The sequence below is a fragment of the Pteropus vampyrus genome, unplaced genomic scaffold (genome assembly GCF_000151845.1).
Source record: "Pteropus vampyrus isolate Shadow unplaced genomic scaffold, Pvam_2.0 Scaffold48, whole genome shotgun sequence".
NCBI classification, from domain to species: domain Eukaryota; kingdom Metazoa; phylum Chordata; class Mammalia; order Chiroptera; family Pteropodidae; genus Pteropus; species Pteropus vampyrus.
Window position 1 is genome coordinate 2,556,699 of NW_011888829.1, and position 20,425 is coordinate 2,577,123.

Genomic DNA, 20,425 nt, shown 5'->3' on the forward strand with positions numbered 1-20,425 from the left:
TGTGCGTGGTTAACCTTATAGGATTAAGAAAAGGTAAAACAAGTATCGAATTACATATGGAGATTTGTCTCTAAATGTTTTATTTTCAGCTTTTAAAGACTTTTTAAAAAGTCGTACTAATAAAGTTAGAATTTAGAGAGTCAATATATTTAATTTAAATAACAAACACGCGAACAACCTATAATTCAACAAAACTATGCTTTTAACAGATTCGAGTTCACATAAAATTTTCCAAACATATTCATATAAATTTTGTGTATACTTACATCTGGAAGAGAAGGAAGATTATAAGAACCTCCCACTGGTGAGCTCAAATCAATCATAGGCGAACCAAAAGCCTTTCCATCGTATCCTGCTGCACTAGTAATGGTGGGACTAGAAGGAGTGGAGGACGTGCTGTTGGCAGTTGATGGGGGAGCCTGCCCACTGCTGATCTGCCACTACAGTAGAAAGAAGAAAGGTTGTCTATCAACAGGTGTGTGACAGAAAATGTCTACCTAATCCCTGTTCTAGACACAAAGCAGAACACATATTCTGCTAATCGAATTCAACTGTAATTTGAATGGAAAGGTTAGAGGGCACAGGCAAGCATAATTTTCATTAATCTCATCTAAAAATAAAAAGAATTGCTTTTCCTAAGAAGAAAACAGTATATACCAGAAAACCACAGTATCAATCTTGGAAAACATATATATGCTGGAATAGAAATATGAACAAATGCACAGCAACTCCAAGGTAAAGACAGAGGGCTGAAAACATATTTTCTTTTGTCTCTACCTGATATACCTGAAACTAAAATAATGGTTAAAAGGAATTTTAAAAGGCACTCACTCATAAAGCAAACAAGACAGAAACCACATTTTCGAAGCTAGAAAGCAGACGGACAGATAGCAAATAACTTAATGAATCTGATAAAGTGGAAACCTAAGCGAGCAGTGAGGAAAACAGAAGCAAATCAGCATACACTGCAGAATCACTAAGAGGTCGGGAATTAGAAGCATGAAAGGTAAAGCTAGGGCTAAAAACGAAGATAAGGTGAGAGTCTGTTTAAAAAGAGTTAAATCTCACGTTCCTTTCCTACCCTACCTGTAGCTACCGCAAGATAAACAAGAACTCCCTCGACCTCCACAGAAAAAGGCTGGAAGTTTACTCTCTGGGACAGGTAAAACTGTGTCTTTAGACAGAAAGGCACCAGGCTTAGCTGAAGACAGAATACTGCACTGAAAATAAATATTCAGAAAACATACACACACTGAATGCCAAGCTTCCCACCCACTCGGCCGCTGGCTCCCTACCAATCTTCTTCCCCCGGCTGGCTTCAGCTAGCAGCCAGACCTTGCATTTTAGGCAGACGATCCTTTGGGATCTTCTTAGACCAGCCTAAGAAGTAAGACCTAATGATGATACCAGGAATTCTCTCAATAAGCATGCCTAGTAGCCTCAATACTAGAGTGAAAGCTCAATCATCTAACATTAGCCTCAGACTCAAGCTTTCAGGTTTTTTTTTTTTTTTACTCATTTCTCATATTTGAACAGGTAATTAAGCTCCAACATATGAGGAAACTTTTTCATTTATGTTAGAGGCTGAGATAAACACATTAACTAAGCTAACAGAAGGAATGCTTAAGTGCACAGAGATGAACCATGCTGCTGTCTACAATTTTCATCGAAATCCATCAAAAAATAAGGCCTGATTGATGGATGGATGAATGGGTATATACATAATAACTGAGAAGGCAAATAAAGCAATTTATCCCCTATACAACTCTTTCAACTTGTCATGTTTGAAAAATTTCATAATAAAACTGGAGAAAAGGAAAGCAACCAAGAGTTATCTCAAAATTATCCCAAATACAATACCATTTATATATGGACTATACTATATAGTGCGGTAGTGTCTGAAACATTCTAATTTATATGGTCCACTGAAAAAACTATGTGAAGACCTGTGAATGTGAATGTCATCTTTACTACCAACTCACCCCTCATATCCATCCACCTCTCCCATCCCTGCCCACCCCACTTTGCTGGTACCCCTTCCTCCTTCCGTCCCTAGAATAGTCAGTTACAGCTGATACATATCCTCCCAGGTATATGAGATTTAAAAAACCCACAAAAATGAGAATACCTCACAAAAAATTCAGTAACATGTTTCTTCCCATTTAATATACTTAGGAGATCCTATATAAATTACCATATATTCTTAATAGCTAAAAAGTATTCCCACTGTACCAGTATACTATAATTCGTTAAATTAAACTACCAACTTAAGACCAATTCCAAATTAAAACCACTATATTTTTTCCTAGTTTGTTCATTTATTCATTCACGTTTAGATTTCTGACCAGGAAACATTTTTAAAAACATTCTTAGTGTGTGTCTACCCATTAAAAATAATAAATGAGGAAGAGGGAAAGTAAACATTTGAGTGTGCAGAAGGTGCTAGGTGTTTTTATACACATTGGCATTAAGTCTCAGCACAACTCCACAGAGTATTTATTTTACAGTTGAGGCAAATGAGTTTTAAAAAAATAAACATGCAGAAGGCCACAAAATTAAAGGAAAATAAACAGAATTTAAGACCAAACTAGCTTGGGTCTTTTCATCTCACCTCTAATGACACAACAGAGATAGGTACAAATTTTACACAGACACACGCTGAATGTGTACTTTTAAAATAAAATTTTCAAACCACTTGATCAAAATCAATCTCACAGAATTATGGAAATAGTATCATACTCTATTTTGGTCTTGGCAAAATAATTAAACTGAAACCAATCTATACGTCTTAAGCTGGAAAGACTGTAGACACGATGCTTAGAGAAGACAAAGCACTAAGAGAACTAGTTTTAAAAAATTAATGTAATACCTAGAAATTATTTTTACCTGGACATAAATATAAATATTAAATTGTATCTACTATATAACCATAAATATTAAACTTTATCAGATGCATAAGTACTCCATGTTAAAACTGTGTCATGCTACATTTATTCCCAGGAAGTATCCTTGAAACACTTAAAAGATTCATTTATTGTTCCATTTTGCAGAATGTTAACTCTGTTATAATGCTTCTGGTCTTAGGAAATTTAATGTACTCATCTAACAGCTATACATATCAGTATTGTAAAAATTAGTTTCTATGACTCACTGATTATTCTGGGCCTTCATTCATAAAGTGACTTGATTTCTCTTGTCAATCACAAAGCATCAAGACCCTTTCTCTTAGCCTTGTCTCTATAGGTCTGTTCATATTCATTAAAAAAAAAAAAAAAAAAAAAAAAAACTTGCTCTTGCTCTTCATAACTGTTGCTTCATCTATAAATTCAATGTGATTTGGAAGTAGAGAGAAACAGAATAAGCAACTGAGGAGAAGTGAAAATATATACCTGTTTTATGGCTTGTTGAGCCAAGAAAGCCATCTGTAGGGGGTTGGGCTTTATTGCTTGTCGTGGCATATTCTGGGTTGGTGGATATCTCAGTTGTTGATGAGGAGGAGGAACAACTGGTCCATTGGGTTTGGGGCTGTGATTTTGAAAATTTATCAAACGTGGAGGAGGTTGCTAGAAAAAAGAAATTGAACCAATTCAGTGACAATCATCTCCTGAAAGACAAATCATAGAGAACTCTATTATAACTTTTACAGAAAGACAGCAACTCTGTCACAGATGAATTATTTATTAATACTACAACAAGGTTATGGGGGAAGGAGGCAGCCTTCCAGAATGTGTATGAGCAATTTAAACAACAGGAGTTTTATTAGGAAAGAACCTTGGGAGAGGGGTTTCCAACTATAAGTAGATTATACCAGAAATGAACCTAGGCCACGGTAAGAAGTGGGGAAAACTTGTCTTTGGTATCCTTCTACGTCGCTGATGATTATCTTTTGCAAAGAATTGCCCTCTTCAAACCTCCTAAAATAATAACTGCTAACATTTTATTGAGCAGTTATTACATGACAGTATTACTTTACGAGTGCTTTACATGTGTTAACTCAATCTTCACAACAATCCTGTGAGGCAGGGATTATTTCTATTTTACAGGAAAGGAAACTAAAGTATAGAGAATTTAAGTAACTTGTCAAAGATAGTAAGGGATGGAGCAAGGGTCTGAACAAGTACTGTGGCTCAAAGGTCTACACTCTTAACCAATAAATCATCAATAATGAAAACGGTTAGTAACATTTAAAAGTAAATGAGTTTTGGATCTTACTGAGATCAAACTATATGCTGGACACTGTGTTTAGCATTTTACATGTTATCTCATTAATACCCATTTTACAAATTAGGACACTAATCGTTTGAAAGCTTAGATAACTTGAAAAAAGTTACACAGCTAGTAAAAGGCAGCACTAAGGCTTTAATTCAAATCTAGTCTGCCATATCATTACCAAAACATGTCCTGGTGTTTAGCTGAGGACTGATTAAGGTACTGACTAATTATAGCTTAGAGGATGAGTTTCTCTAAAGGAAAACAGATTTTGAAAAGAAACTCTTTAAGGACAACACTGGTTGATTACAGGACAGGGCAAGGGCTGGGACGGCACTCCTTCTTTGTTCATAAAGGCTGGCCCTGGAAATTGAGACTAGTATTCTAAAAAAAGGTAATCTTATATGCTAGTCTCATCTTGACTATCCAATTCTATAGTTGGCAACTTATTGCAAATACTTATTTTCAGGCTATCTTAATGGTACATGATTAGAATTCCTCACAGAGGGAACTATTAGCTCCCACATTCTCAAATGGACAAATAAATGTGGAATTGATAAAGCTGAAGTAGCAACACCTTAAACTTTGACAGATGAAGGCAGATAGCTATAAAGTAGATAGCCTTGCCCTCTTTTCTTTTGCTTCTCTCATTTTTGGAATTTTCTTTCCTTTACTGGGTAACATTGCTTCTCTCTCCCTTCTTTCTTACAAATTAGTTAGCACTGGGTTCACTCTTACTAACATTCAAGAGTAGCCAGCAATTATAGACCCAAGGAAAAAGATTTCGATACTGTTTCAAGACCAAGGGAAATTCTGTGGGTGAAGATTAGAAAAATATTAGAGAAAAATAGAGAAATGTCAAAACTTTACAGAAGCAAAAAGCCTGAAGCCATAACAATTGTTTTTCATTCTATTAAAGTTTTGTGATTTGATGGGATTTATATCACAGAAACACAAACAGAAAAATAGAAAATTATAGTGGAAAATTTCTAAATTTATCTAAAAGATAATTCCTTAAAAAGTGGAAACGCACACAAAATAATCCTTAAAGAAGAATAAAGGTAGTTGTAGAAGATTTTGCTACCCTACTCTCATTCCTCTACCCAGATTCACATTGAGTCAGTCAAGAAGTGACACTTGATGCCAGAGTAACATACTGTGTAACGTAGGAATGAATGGATGTCAACCCTGTGATGTGAGATGACTGTTTTTAGTGGTTGTTTTTTTTTTTTTTTTGCCTTTCCTAAATTATAATAGTTGATCAAGTTAATTTCCAAGAACCCTGTGACTGAGGAAGCAACTTGAAAGACTAAGATTAGGAACTAGTTATAAGCATTAAAAAATAGCAAATCAGTGTTATTTTAATCTATTAATTTGCAAGATACGGAAGGGAAAAGGGAGAATAGAAAACCAGTGAGTTCTTAAGGAAACCGACACACAGTCATCCTAATCTTCATTCTAAGTACCTCCGTTGTTATAGGTTTTGATTTTATTCTAGGTCAGCAGTTACCAACTGTGTATAACCATGAAGGATAACAGATGTCTTTCTAACATCCATCCACTGTTTAGAAAAATTAATGTATACATATTAAATGAGAGTACTTCCACAGGAGTAAATCTGGCTCAGGAGAAAGAATCATTGCTGTAATTTATGTATAAAACATTGACAATGCTAACAAATTTAGGACTGTCTACTGGAGTACAATATACTGTATATTGCTAAACTAAACAGAGATGCATGTCTATCAGGTATGTACCAATTATATGCAGTCATATAATTATGTATTCTACCTCTGTATCACCCAACTCTTTAATCATGCAGAGTACATGGTGAATCTTCAGAAGAAGAAGAAATAGGGAGTTATGTGAGCGATTTTTAGAAGCAGTCCTTTAAATTTACCTGGACCCTATGAACATATAAAGAGTATGATTTGAACATATCCACCTATCTGGAGGCACACATACACACCTACTTATATAGACATTTTCCCATACGTATATGCAAATAAACTGGTAGAAAACTAAGAACGTAAGTGAGCAGGGCAGTGTAAAAATTTATAGAAAAGTGCAAACTGATGAGTGAAAAATGTGTGAGTGGGTGTTTGGCAGAGAGCAGCTAAAAATGAGAGAAGAGAGTGTGAAGTACAAGAGTCACTTAGAGTCAACAGAAAAAGAACAATGTATAAGGTAATGACCAAAAGATGCAAAAATTACTTTGTTTCTAAATGGGAAAATTAGGTTGAATAAAGATTGTACATTATAAAAATTATGTAGCAGTAAATCCTAGAGAAGAAAAATAAGATCAAAAGCAAATTTCTGAGATACACAAACTAAAGGTTCTGAGGTCACTTTTGTTGTCATTGCTTATGTAAAATTCATGAGAATGTGACCAAGTCACATAATATCTATTAATGCCTCAGTTCCTCACTTCTTAGTGAAAAGGCAATTAACGAATCATGGATTTATCCTTTTTCAGGATAATAAACTATTACATAAAAATCATTTCTCACCTCCAGACATTTAAGATAAATATTATTCATGCAAATGCTTAGCACTAGAGCACTCAATACATAATTATTTTCTCTCTCTTCTCCTCTTCATATTTATCTTCAGAAAAATCTTGGTACCCTTTGCAGTCTATCTGTAATACGTTACTCTGCAGTCTGCAGAGCTAAGACAAAATTATTCCTGTTTTCTTAATAAAATTTCAACGTTGCCAGTTTGCACTCCTGGTATCTAACGTGTGCAAGTCTTTTCCCATGGAACACTCACCGAAGACGTCTTAAATTGCTTGTTTTTTGCTTCTTGTAAACACCTGGGTTAAAACAGTCTGAGAGGAATAATCAATTGGGCATACTAATATTCCCCTGGATTTGACATGCCTTCCTAATCAAACTACTAGAAAGCCATAAACCTCAAATACATCACCTCAGGCCTTCAAAGGAGCGACTTAACAAAATCAGGATCTACGTATGCCCATAACTTTTATTTAGGGTTGAATCAACAGTCCTATGAAGACCATTTCTGTTTTGTACAACTGCTACAAAAATGCTATTATGCCACTTAATTGCTTTTCATAAATACCTACATTATATATTCCCTTTAGTGCTAGTAAAATGCTAGTAAAAAGTTTCTCCTCTAACTGGCATGTTTCCTTTTTATCAAATAATACAGATACTATTTTTTTTTTTTATTGCGTAGGTTGACAAAAAGTTCTGGCTAAGTTTTGTTCTTATGTGTAATGAGATTTCTTAGCCTAGTTCTACTGACTTTATTAAGCTCTTATTAAACCGCATTCCATTTCATTTGTGTCATTTACCGTAAGTCACTTTAAATCCTTCTCAAAAATGTGAAGATTATAAATAAATAAATGTAACTGAAAATAACAGAAAAATTGTAAAAATTAGACTTTATACTCCTTACTAAACCTTTGTTAAATCTAAGTATGCCCACATTAACCTGAGTAGGACGGTTCAACTATTTAACAAAGTATATAAACCTTTTACCTTCAAAAATTGGATTAAAAGTAAATAGTACTTTATATCTAGTGAAAATAAGAATGGTTCATGGAATATTTGCTTAGAAATAAAGTTTGAAAAAGGTAGATTTCTAATGAACCACAACCCTATACCCTTTTCTATTTCATTTTGCCCTAGTTTCTAAGATACAATGTGGTTTTCTAAACATTGCATCCCCACAGAGAAGAGATACCTAAAGTATTAGTCATTACGAAGCACTAACAAAGGAATTACGAGGCACAGGTACACAACATTTCCCATCAATCACAGGCATGGGTTGTTTAGGAATGCAATCATTTATCCTCTATTATAATTTGAAGACAAGAACAGATGAAAATAGGTGTATCAGCTAAATAAACCATTCATTCTTTTTTGAGAAGGCCTGAAACCTAGGAGTTAAATCAGAGATCCTCAATGTGATAAATTCTTGTAAATTCAGATATTTAAATCATGGATGACGGATGTCTTGGTTATTTTAAGAACTGCTGAATACAATTGTACTATAATTATCTAAGTTAGGACAGGCCTGCTTCCAAATTTACCTGATGAGAGATGGAAGGCTGCTGGATGGGCCCCTGCATTCTAGGGTTTGGTAAACCCACAGGTGCTGGCCTCCGTTGCCCCTGTTGCCTCTGAGCCATTACCTGTTGCTGCATATGCTGGAGTCGTAATTGAGCTAGGCTGATCTGTGTTGGAAACTTGGATAACTGGTTTGAAGATAAACCACCTTGTGGCTGTGAGTTCTGTTCCACGACAGGATTCTGCTTAGGCATTTGTGGTTGACTTTCTTTATCTTCAATAACTAAAGAACCTAATCAAAGAAAAGGGGTTAAGTTCTAACGTTTTTCTGATAGTGAAAAACCACATTTTGTAAGGCTATTTTTACTAAACTTTAGAATTGCCAAGGAACTTTTTGATCTCAGGAACCCTTTACACTCTTAAATATAGAAGGTCCCAAAGAGCTCTTGTTAATGGAGGTTCTATCAAAATTTACCGTATTTGAAACTAAAAAGGAGAATTAAAAAAAATTTACTCGTTATTTCATTTAAAAGTAATAAACTCATAATAATACACATTTTATGAAAAATAACTTTAAAAAATTTTACTGAACGGTGGCATTGTTTTACATTTTTGAAAATCTCTTGAAATATCTGGCTTAATAGCTGAACTCTTTCTGCATTATCTGTCATAATATATCATTTAGGTTAAAATATGTGAAGAAATTCCAGCCACGGAGATGTGTAGTTGAAAAAGGGAGACTTCTGTGGTTTCCTGAAGGAGCCTCAGACTATGTTTTGAGAACTGCTGTTGTATATCAAAATAAAGTAAGCCAATCAGACATTGGTACTAAAAACAATCTCACAAAGTATTTCTGATTCTTTCGTATTAATAATATGGAATTTCTCAAATTCCTTACACCTTCACAGTGCATACGATATCAGTTCTCTGACAGAATACTTTGACTGGCTTACAACTTACAGGGTTTAAAGGTGCCACTAATAGGGTTGATCTAAGCAGAAGGCAAAGCTTGCTTTCTTCAACAGTAGAGAATTAAATGTTTTTGATTTACTAAGTATATTCATACTAAAAAAATATAGTTATCATTCATTAAATACTGTGTTAGGCATTGTAACAGCAGGTCTATGTACATTCCTGTTAAAGACCTTTTTATAGTTAAGGGATCTAAGGTTCAGAGAGATTGAACAACTTACCCAAATCACACAGTAACGTTAACCGAATATTCATCTAGATCAATATTTTTCCCTTGCTCCAGAAAAGATATTTCTCAGAGTTTGGGAAACTTGTCTCCTTCTTGGAAAATTTAAAAGGTAAATCTCATTGTAAATGACAATTTACCAAGCTATAAATGACAGCTCTGAAAAGTCCTACAGTAAAGGATAGTTTAACTTTATTGTCTCCGAGTTTCACAAACTCTTCACAAACAGGAGATGCTTTTTCATTTTTGCTGATGTAGCGTCATCTAAAATTATACCATTTATGTGTGTAGTTACACACATTGTCTTAGTTTTACCTATGCCTACATTGTGTGGTCTATTTTGTAAGTGACATACTTATAAGTACATATATCTCTACATATATGATTACTTGGGTGGATATATAACTTGTGATAGGTTTTCTCCATAGTTGTACGTGTGGGGGTAGGGTGGGGTAGGCTAAGCGATAGTTACTTATATCCTTTGTATTATGATGCTTTTTGTAATATAGGTGAGAGTGTGATTCCAGTTGCCTGTTATGGATCAATAAACAGATGGTTGCATTAATTTCTAAACTGAACTGCACAGGTCACTTTATCACATTTTCTTCAAGGGATTACTCTATCATCATTCTTTTTGTTCTTCTCTTGTATGGATGGGATTTGTGTAATCCTATTTCTTCTATTCCTGGTGTGTTCTGAGCCAGGATTCCCCATCCCCCAGGCCGTAGACCATATTGGTCTGTGGCCTATTAGGAACCAGGCCACACAGCAGGTGGTGAACAGCAGGTGAGCGAGCAAAGCTTCATCTGTATTTGTAGCTGCTCCCCAGCGCTAGCATCACCGCCTCCGCCCCACCTCAGATCATCAGGCATTAGAATCTCACAGGAGCACCGGTCCCTGGTGCCAAAAAGGTTGGGGACTGCTGTTCTGAGAACTGGCTCTTTCCAGCCATTTCTTCCTGTCCTATCCAGAATCTAGCCTAGGGAATGACAGAGCAATCATCTTTGATAATTTTGAAGCAATGTCAATGAGCCCAAAACTGTGATCAAAGGGAATACTGGTAGTTGATGAAGAATGTGATAAAGAGGATGTTCCATATCATCCACATGTTTACATGTTTATATTTATTCATATGTCACATATATACACACATTAATAAAATACTAGTGAAAATTCCATGTTTTCAAAACACGATAATGAAAACACTTTGGGGGTAGAAGGAAATACATTTTCAATAACATATCATAATCATTAGGAGTTCCAGAAACAAATGGCATTTTGTGAAAATGTACATAATGGCCTACCTAAATTGATAATATTTTGAGCCCAGAAACTAGGATCACAGTGAAACTGGATGGTATTATTGGTCACTGGGGAAGCATCGCACCTTGCTCGAAGGAGGTGCCGTAACCGGTATGTAATCTAGAAGAAAGCAGAGAGACAACTAAACATCAATATTTTTATCAGGCATATAATTTATTAAGTTCCCAGGAAATACACAAAAAATGGTCTCTGGTATGTATGCCAACACAAACAATCATATATAAATTATAACAAGTAGACATGTAACAGCGATCAGACAAGAGAAATAAAGGTATCCAAATTGGAAAGGAAGAAGTTAAACTCTCATTATTTGCAGATGACATGATACTATATATAGAAAACCTTAAAGATACTTCCAAAAAACTGTTAGAACTGATCAATGAATTCAGTAAAGTAGCAGGATACAAAATTAATATTCAGAAGCCAGTTATGTTTTTATACACCAATGACAAACTTTCAGAAAGAGATTAAGAGAACAATCCTATTTATAATTGCATCAAAAACAATAAAATACCTAGGAATCAAATTAACCAAGGAGGTAAAAGACCTGTTTCTCAGAAAATTATAATCACTGAAGAAGACAGAAATAAATGGAAGCATATACTGTACTCATGGGTAGGAAGAATCAACATCATTAAAATGTCCATACAACCCAAAGCAATCTATAGATTCAACGCAATCCCCATCAAAATACTAATGGCATTTTTCAGAGAGGTACAATAAATAATCTTAAAATTTCTATGGAACCATAAAAGATCCCAAATAGCCACAGCAATCTTGAGAAAGAAAAAGGTTAGAGGTATCACATTACCTGATATCAAACTATACAAGGCTACAGTAATCAAAACAGCATGATACTGGCATAAAAACAGACACATGGATCAATGGAACAGAATAGAGAGCACAGAAATAATCCACATCTATACGTTCATTTAATATATCACAAAGGAGGCAAGAATATACAATGGAGTAATAAAGACAGTCTCTTCAATAAATGGTGCTGGGAAAATTGCAAAAATATATGCAAAAAAATAAAACTAGACCACCTTCTTACACCATATACTAGACTCAAAATGGATTAGACTTAAAAGTAAGGCACGAAACCATAAAACTTTTACAAAGAAACATAGGCAGTAATCTCTCTGATATTGCTATTAGTAATTTCTTTCTGGATATATCTCCTCAAGTAAGGGAAACAGAAGAAAAATAAACAAATGAGACTACATCAAACTAAAAAGTTTTTGCACAGCGAAGGAAACCATCAACAAAACAAAAAGACAACCTACTGAATGGGAGAATATATTCACTTATGATACATTGGATAAGGGGTTAATATCCAAAATATATGAAGAACTCATACAACTCAACAAAAACAACAAAAAAATCCAATTAAAAAATGGGCAGTGGACCTGAATATTTCTCCAAAGAGGAAATATGGATAGGCAATAGACATATGAAAAGGTCACTAATCATTAGAGAAATGCAAATTAAAACCACAATGAGATATCACCTCATACCTGTCAGAATGGCTAACATCAATAAATCAAAGAACAAGTCTTGGCAAGGATGCTGAGAAAAGGGAACCCTCATACACTGTTGGTGGGATTGCAAATTGGTACAGCCGCTATGGAAAAGTCAAAAAATTAAAAATGGATCTGCCTTTTGACCCAGCGGTTGCACTTCTGGGTATTTATCCAAAGAAAACCAAAACAATAATTCATAAAGAACTGTGCACCCCTATGTTCATGGCAGTACAATTTATAATAGCCAAGATATGGAAGCAACCTAAATGCCCATCAACAGATGACTGGATAAAGAAGTTATGGTTCTTATATACAATATCACTCTGCCATTAAAAAAATAAAATCCTATCATTTGCAAAGACATGGATGGCCTAGAGGTCATTATACTGAGTGAAATTAAGTCAGACAGAGAAAGATAAATACCATATGATGTCACTTGTATGCAGAATCTAAGGAACAAACAGAACAAACTAATTGAAAACAGACCCACAAATATAGAGGACAACTGTGTGATTGCCAGAGGGGGATGGGGACTGGGAGAAAGTGGTGAAGGGTTAAAGAAATACAAATTAGTCATAGAGGGTCACGGACATGCGGAGCACGGTATAGGGAATGCACACAGCAGTAAGGTAATGGCTATGTGTAGAGCCAGAGGGAAGGCAGAGTAATCAGGGAGATCATTTCATAAACTATGTAAATGTCTAACCGATGTACTGTATACTTGAAACTGATTTTTTAAAAAAGTAGACATATAAGTTTTCTTTCCAAAACGTTAAAAGTTTTGAGGTATAACTCAATTGGTTATACTGTTGAATGCAAAACTGAAAAGTATCTTGAAGTGATTAAGGTTAAAGTCAGTTTTTTTCCAATTAATAAAACTTCACAGAAACACCAACTAAATATTTGTAAAACTAAAAAAATAACACGTTTTGCTTTTGTTTACTTTTAAAGAAGGATTCAGAATTTAGATTGGGTGGCTAATGAGTTACAGTAAAGATAAATTAATCTCTGCTCAGAAAATGCAAGTACAGCCCAGAACTAGGCCTGCTAAGGGAATGCTTCTCCTTGCTCCTATTCTTTTGAGTTTCATGTCATCACAACAGCCACCACTCTCCACACGCAGTCCTCAGGGAATACTCCTCCCTCAGTCCTTGAGGAGAGGCAAGGGATTATGTGTAATGGGGTATGTGAGAGAAAGACATGTTACGGGCATATGCAAGGAAATTATCATGTTCGACCCTGGGATTTAAGCTGGACAAGGAGGTACTGAGGGATAGAAGGTAAGGGTAATGATAAGGTGAGGTTGAAGGACAGGGAACAGTTTTAAGAGCAAAAGCGCATAGGACCTTTAGGGTTTGTGGGAGTATTGCTATCTGGGTACCAGCAGAAGTAAGCTGGAAAGAAGGATCATCTAGTTTAGGATATTAAAATCATCAAGAATTATGACAGGAGTAATGTTGGAGCTAAAGTGTTTTCCCCAGACAAAACAACCCTAGTTAAATACTTTTGCCTGAATGTAATTGGACTGATAAAGAAACTGATCTCACTTCAAAATACATGACTACTTATTTTGGTTCGGTCCCTAAGGTTGACTGGCTAAGATGACATTTTTCTAGTTCTTCACTTCCTCACTTTTCTAAATAACTATTATCAAACCTTCTTTTCTCTTTTCAAATCTCCAACAGCTCCCCCATTCTCAATCACAGCTAATGCCCTTGCTGACTATTTCACCAAGAAAACAGACAATAACCTTCTACAACCTTCCACCATCTATCAATAGTGTTCTCTCTTATTACAATGGATTAAATAAACGGCCATGACAATCATTCCACTTGTGCAGTTAGCATCAACCCCTCTGGTTTACTCAGTCGTGACTCAACAATTTTCTTCCCTCCCCTGTATCACCCAGCTCTCCATTTTACTGGATCACTCACGTCAACACATAAACATGTTTTAACTTTTCCCAACTAAAAATGCAACTCCTGTCTCCTTTGCTACTGCCATCAACTGCCCCCTCCTCTTGCTCTTTTACAGCAAAATTCTTCGAAAAGACCCATTTCTACTTATTGTCCTCCATTCCTCTCCCCTAATTCTTTTCTGAAACCACTTCACTCAGGCATTCAGCAGCTTTTCACACACAGGACTCTGCCCTCATAGAAACATTTTATTCCCTTGGCTTCTAGCACACTGTCTCATGGTTTCTCCCCTTATTTCACCCACTGCTACTTTGGGGGTTTGCTGAGAATAGGTATGGGTTCCAAAGTACCATCTCAGTCTCCACTGTTGGTTCTTTTCCCTCTCCATTACTGTATACGCTGAAATGCCCCAGAGCTCAGTCTTTCAACTGTTCTCTTTTCTCTTACAGCAGCATATTTTTGGCAACCTCATCTAGTCTCACAGTTTAAATGACTTCTCAATTTACATCTCAAGCCTAGTCCTCACTTTTGAACTTGCATTTCCAACTGCTTACTCAGCATCTCCATCCTGCTGTCTGATAGGCATCTCGAAGTTAAAAGTCTAAAAGGGGAGCTGCTCCTGATCTTTCTCAAGTCTACTCATCCTATAATCGTCCCCGTCTCAATTACTGGCAACACTATTTTTCCTATTGTCTAGTTAGTCCTAGGTTCCTTTCTTTCCCCTACACCCTACATTCAACCTGTCAGCAAATCCTGTTGTCTTCTTAAAAGGTATAAATAATCCTACCAATTCTCCCATCAACTCTATTGCTACCACCCTGGAAAAGCCACCTTATTTCAGTAAGGTTCTAAGTGGTCTCCCTATTTCTTCTCCTTGGCCCTCAGCTACCTATCCTCAGCAGCCAGAGTGACTGTGTTATTATAAATCATCTTCTTTCATTCCTTGCCTCAAGCCCCTCTAATGGTTTCCCATCTCACCCATTAAAAACCAAAGTCCTCGTAATGAACTACAAGGCTTGTGCTGTCTGGCTTTCTGTTACTTCTCTGACCTTACTCATACTACTCTCTGCTCCTTCCTCTGTTCCAGCACCTCAGGCTTCCTTATGTCCACATCACAAAAACTCCCACCTCAGTCTTTGAACTTGCTGTGCTGTCAGAATACTCTCCAAACATCTGTGTGGCCTGCTTCCTCACTTCCTTCACGCGTCTGTTCAAATAGCACCCTCTTTAGTCAGACTTACCTAAAATTACAACCCCTATCCCAACGCTCCCAGACTCCTCTCTTTTACTTTTACTTTTCTCTAGAGCATTTAATACTACACAACAGTCTATATATTTTATTTATTTTAGTATTGCCTATCTCCACTGCAATGCAACTCCAGGGGCAGAGATTTTTGTTTTCTGTTCCCTGAGTATTTAGAATGCCGCCTGATAAATAGCTAGTATTCAATAAATAAATAGTTATAAATTCTGAGTAGAAACCATTAACTTATTTTGACACTATGTAGAATACCTGGCAGTGTTTACCAAACAGCACTCAATACGATGTTCTTTCCCCCAACTTTTTCTTCTTTTCATTTTTTTGCATCCTCTAGTAATTCCATGAAACATTCTCATAATGTGCTAACCAAAAGATTCCAAGAACTTTCCTTTGTAAATATCCTCATGCTTTATCATTTTCCAAAATTTAATCATTTATTTTGAAATAACTTGTCTACAGCCATGCCACCCCGAACAAGCCCGATCCCATCTGATCTTGGAAGCTAAGCAGGGTCAGGCCTGGTTAGTACTTGGATAGAAGACCACCTATGAAGGCCAGGTGCTGTAGGCGTAAAAAATAAGGGACTGTAAGCTAACAAGGTCCTTGCAATCTGTGAGGTCACCTATGAAGGCCAGGTGCTGTAGGCGTAAAAAATAAGGGACTGTAAGCTAACAAGGTCCTTGCAATCTGTGAGGTCAACCTCACCTAAAAAAAAATTTAAATATTTTTAAATAATTTTAAAATTGTAGAAAAGTGAAAAGAACCCTTCACCCAGATTTCCCAACTGTTAATATATTAGCAAATTTGTTACAACACTGCCCAACTGCTCCTACGCATAAACACTATTATGACTAGTCTTTTTCTGAATCTTCTGACAGCAAGCTGCAGACATGAGGTTCTGTCTTCCCTAAACACTCCAGTGAGTATAACCTAAAACAAAGATCCTCTGACATAAGCAGCAAATTCTAAACTCAGAAAGCAAGTTTGTACAACATTACCATCCAATCAAAAGACCTCATTCAAACGCCAAATATCCCAACAGTGTCTTTCCGGGATGCTATCAAGGAATACAGGTTGCATTTACCTGCCATGTCTCTTCATTTCCTTAATCTTTCCCTACCATTCACGTACCTGATGGGTCTAAAGATTTCAGGCCTTACATTCTGTGGGATGACCTTCAACCTGGGTCTGAGTGTAATTCTTTCTGATCAGACTTAATAAAGAACATTGTCAGGAATACCACACAAATGATAATGTGCACTTAGTGCATCATATCAGGAGGCTCAGGATGTCAACTTGTCCCACCACTGCTGATATTAATCTTCATTACCTGGCAATTTTGCTGCTCAGTTTCCCCACCTTAAATTCATCACTTTCCTCACTCTGTAACTGATTGTTTTACAGAAACTGATTAGTACTTAGGATTATACTCAAATCCTGTTCCTCATCAATACTCTACCCACCACATTATTATTCACTGATAACTCTTTCTAGAAGAATTACCTCTATGATAGTGACCAAATGAGCTTCTTTAGGTCCATTATTCTTTCAACATTTATTAATTTACATTCTGACAAAATTTTCTTTAGCATTTACTTACTTATATCATCATGGACTCATGTATTCCTACTTAATTCAATGTGTTGTGATCCATTATTATATTTAGTTTGAGCCTCAAACTGGTTGATTTGCCAAGGGGGAGGCCTTTTAGGCTGGATCTTGGTCTTTTTGACATGTCTCCATCATTTCCCTTACTTTGCTTGGAATTTAGAAAACAAGATCTGGAAGGACAGTGGGCTCACTGCTATTAGGGTATAACACACAAACACATACACACATACAGGTATATACATACATGACTATAACTATTTCTAGATCTGTGTACATGCGTAAAACTTGAATTCATACGTACACTTCCAATTCCAATCCAACACACCTTAGGGCTCTTACTAGTCTTCTTTCTATCTTTCTAGACATACTCTCTAGTAGCAAAAATCTTGACTGCCATTACCCTTGACAAATTTACTTCATTGCCTCATCCATTTACCTATTTCCTTAATGTAAGCAAAATCCAAATGACACTGACTGTCTCTGCTTATCATCTCTGTGTTCCCTACTTTTTATCTCTGGCTACGGGCCTTGTGTCTCTGTGTGATCCCCAACCCTCTTCACTACCCCATGCTGATGCCTCCATGTCAGGAAGGGAAGATGCTTGATCATTTTTATTTAAAAACTTTTTTCTTCCTTTCAGCACATACATCGACAATACTTTCAATATCTTGTTTAGTGTTGCGATTAAATATAAGCTTTCTTGCCAAGAAAAGATGATTAATCAGAAATGTGAGTACTTTCTTAAATAGAATTCAGTTTTATTAAAGGGAACCTTGAGGTAATTCACTTAAGACATAATTTTTTTTTTCACTTGAGGTACTATGCTATAAATCCCTTCTTTCGCTGGTAAAAGGCTAGAAGACACAGAATTTATTTACAATTCAGATAGCTAGTATCTATCTGCTAATTAAGTTGTGGCAAGTTCTAGAAGTAATATCAAACTTGGTCAAACTCTGCTCCTTAATATTTTTTCTTCTGTACTTTACTGCCATTCAATGTAAAGAGCTCTCTTGTTGAATTATTATTAACCATCTAAAATGCAAACCATTATGCTTGTCAAAATTCCTGACACATGTTTTGGATAATTCTGAGAAATCATAAAGTCTGACTAAAGATGATAAATAATGGTCAGTAAATATATTTGTTAATCATTTCAGATGTATCTAAATGTAAATAAACTCAGATTTCACACTGAAAACTTAGCTGTTCAAAAAGCAAGACAAAAAATATTTTTAATTATGAAAGATGTCAGAACAGCTTTTGAGATGGCAATGCTGTATACTATCTCTTTTCTACGAAAGTTAAGATAAACTTAAAGAAAAAAAGAAAGTTAGTGTTTTTAGTTTCCAATCCTGTAAAAATTAGTTTTGTCTATACTTATAGCTTTTTGACAGGAGATGTTATCTGGAACTTATTTTTTCACCATCAATCTTTCATTAAGCTCCTATACATCAAGCACAAAATTCCTACTATAATCTAATGAGATTAACAGAAAAATATGCAACTGTAAAAACATCAGATAAAAATAAGTATTATTATGGACATATGCACAACGGGTTTGTAAACAGAGAGAGGGAATCTAACCCAGTCTTGGTCACTGAAGGTTGCCAAGAAGAAAGGAAGATGAACCTACAGTGGACCGGGTAGTCTCTAAAAAGATAAGAATTAGTTATTTAGGAGAAAGAAGTCACTCCAGGAAAGGGTACCAAGGAAAGAGAGTATGATATTTTCTTAGCCCAGAGGATTTGAAGTAAGGAATTGGCAATGACATTCAGTAAACATCAAAAAGGTCTTTAAAGATTAATTAGATGGGGGGACGGGGAAAATGGAGTGAAAGGATTGTAGAATTCCTTTTTACTACTTATACCTTAATAGTCTCCTAATCACTAGTATTATAAAATATTGACTGCTAGTAAAAAGAATGATTTCTGTTTTATTCTCCTGATCTGTCTTCGGTCAATATTTCTTACCTTCCTTCTAAAGAATATAAAGATAAATTCAATGTTTAACAGATGACAGAAGAATCCAAATACTGTGAAAATATTTCAAAATATATTTAAAACCAGACTTCTGAAAGAATTTTGTATTCCAATGGGTTTGATCTTTTATTGACTATAATTCCTATAGCAAAAAGATGAACTAAGAATTGCAGGCCAAGCTTGAAATTTCAGGCCTACAGGTATTTTTTTAAGCATAAAAAAAGTTAATATTTAAAGGATAACCTGAGTAAATATGGATATATTTACAAAGCACAAGAATTCTGAAGAACAGAGTTGTACAATATAGCAATTTTCAAATTTTATCAGATTGGAAATCTTTCCAAATGTGTAAAATTAATCATAAGTCTCAGTTCTGCATGCCTACGGGTAAATTAGTTTATTAATTATATCCTCTTCTGGTGATACATTGAGGCCCACTTGGATAGGCTTTTAAAAACAAACAAACAAAAAAACATGATTTAGTCAATCAGGAATCTAGTAAATATTGGTTCCTTATGATTCTCTGTGCCTATTTTCTCCTACAAATAATAAAGAAGACAATCTCCCTCTATTTCAAAAGATTATAATGCAGAAGTAATAATCTTTATTATGGGTCTAGTTGATTAAAAAAGAAAAACAATTCTCACTTTTTCCTTTTATCCCTTTTCTGTTTCACTTTTAGGAAATTACAAGTAACAGAGATCATATGTACTACAGAGTTCTTTTTCATTAGACCAATGAAGCAGTTAAATAAAAACGAATAAGGAAAAGAAAAACAGACAGAGAGACATAAAAAAGAAAAAAAATCCTTAGAGTTGAATAGAATTCATTATCAGGAATAGTTTCTGTAATGGTTACAAATCAGTTTTCTAATAAGTTACTCAGTATTTGAACCTAGTTTATAAAAATTTATCCAGAAGTTCATTTCCTTATTTCAAAATGGTCACTGGAAATTTCTGCTACCCGATTCCAAAAAATGGAGTAGGGGAACAGAAAACTGATTTGGATGTCATAATTTGATTTCAAAGTATAAATCTCTATGGATCTCTAAAGTAAAGGAGGAATTTTTAAGAATGTTTATATGATGACTCTAGTGACTAAATGTCTTCTAGATCCTTGCTACTAAAGGCATGGTCCACAGACAAGCAGCATCGACATCACCTGCAAACTTGTTAGAAATACAGAATCTGGCTTCACTCCAGATCTACTGAACTAGAATCCTCATGTGATTAGTACAGAGGCCTTATTTTCAGTAGTGAGGTTCTAGACTATCGTCAAAATAGTTCATCGAATCTATTTTGCAGCAAATGGATTGAAATATTCATCACCATATACTACTGACAGAATAAATAATGTAGTGCTGACAAA

At 35.4% G+C, this 20,425-nt stretch overlaps 1 protein-coding gene and 1 pseudogene across 1 annotated transcript in view; one reads left to right on the forward strand and one right to left on the reverse strand.

The window, feature by feature from the left end:
- The window catches only part of TRIM24 (tripartite motif containing 24), a 120,385-nt gene that overhangs the window by 11,436 nt on the left and 88,524 nt on the right, over positions 1 to 20,425 (reverse strand). The window contains exons 8-11 of the mRNA XM_011359563.2: positions 10,749 to 10,866; positions 8,270 to 8,538; positions 3,390 to 3,563; positions 267 to 440 (exon numbers count right to left, since the gene is read on the reverse strand). Of these exons, the coding sequence (XP_011357865.1) occupies positions 267 to 440; positions 3,390 to 3,563; positions 8,270 to 8,538; positions 10,749 to 10,866 (735 nt within the window). The remainder of the gene's footprint in view (positions 1 to 266; positions 441 to 3,389; positions 3,564 to 8,269; positions 8,539 to 10,748; positions 10,867 to 20,425) is intronic.
- LOC111739261 lies at positions 15,919 to 16,037 on the forward strand (annotated as a pseudogene).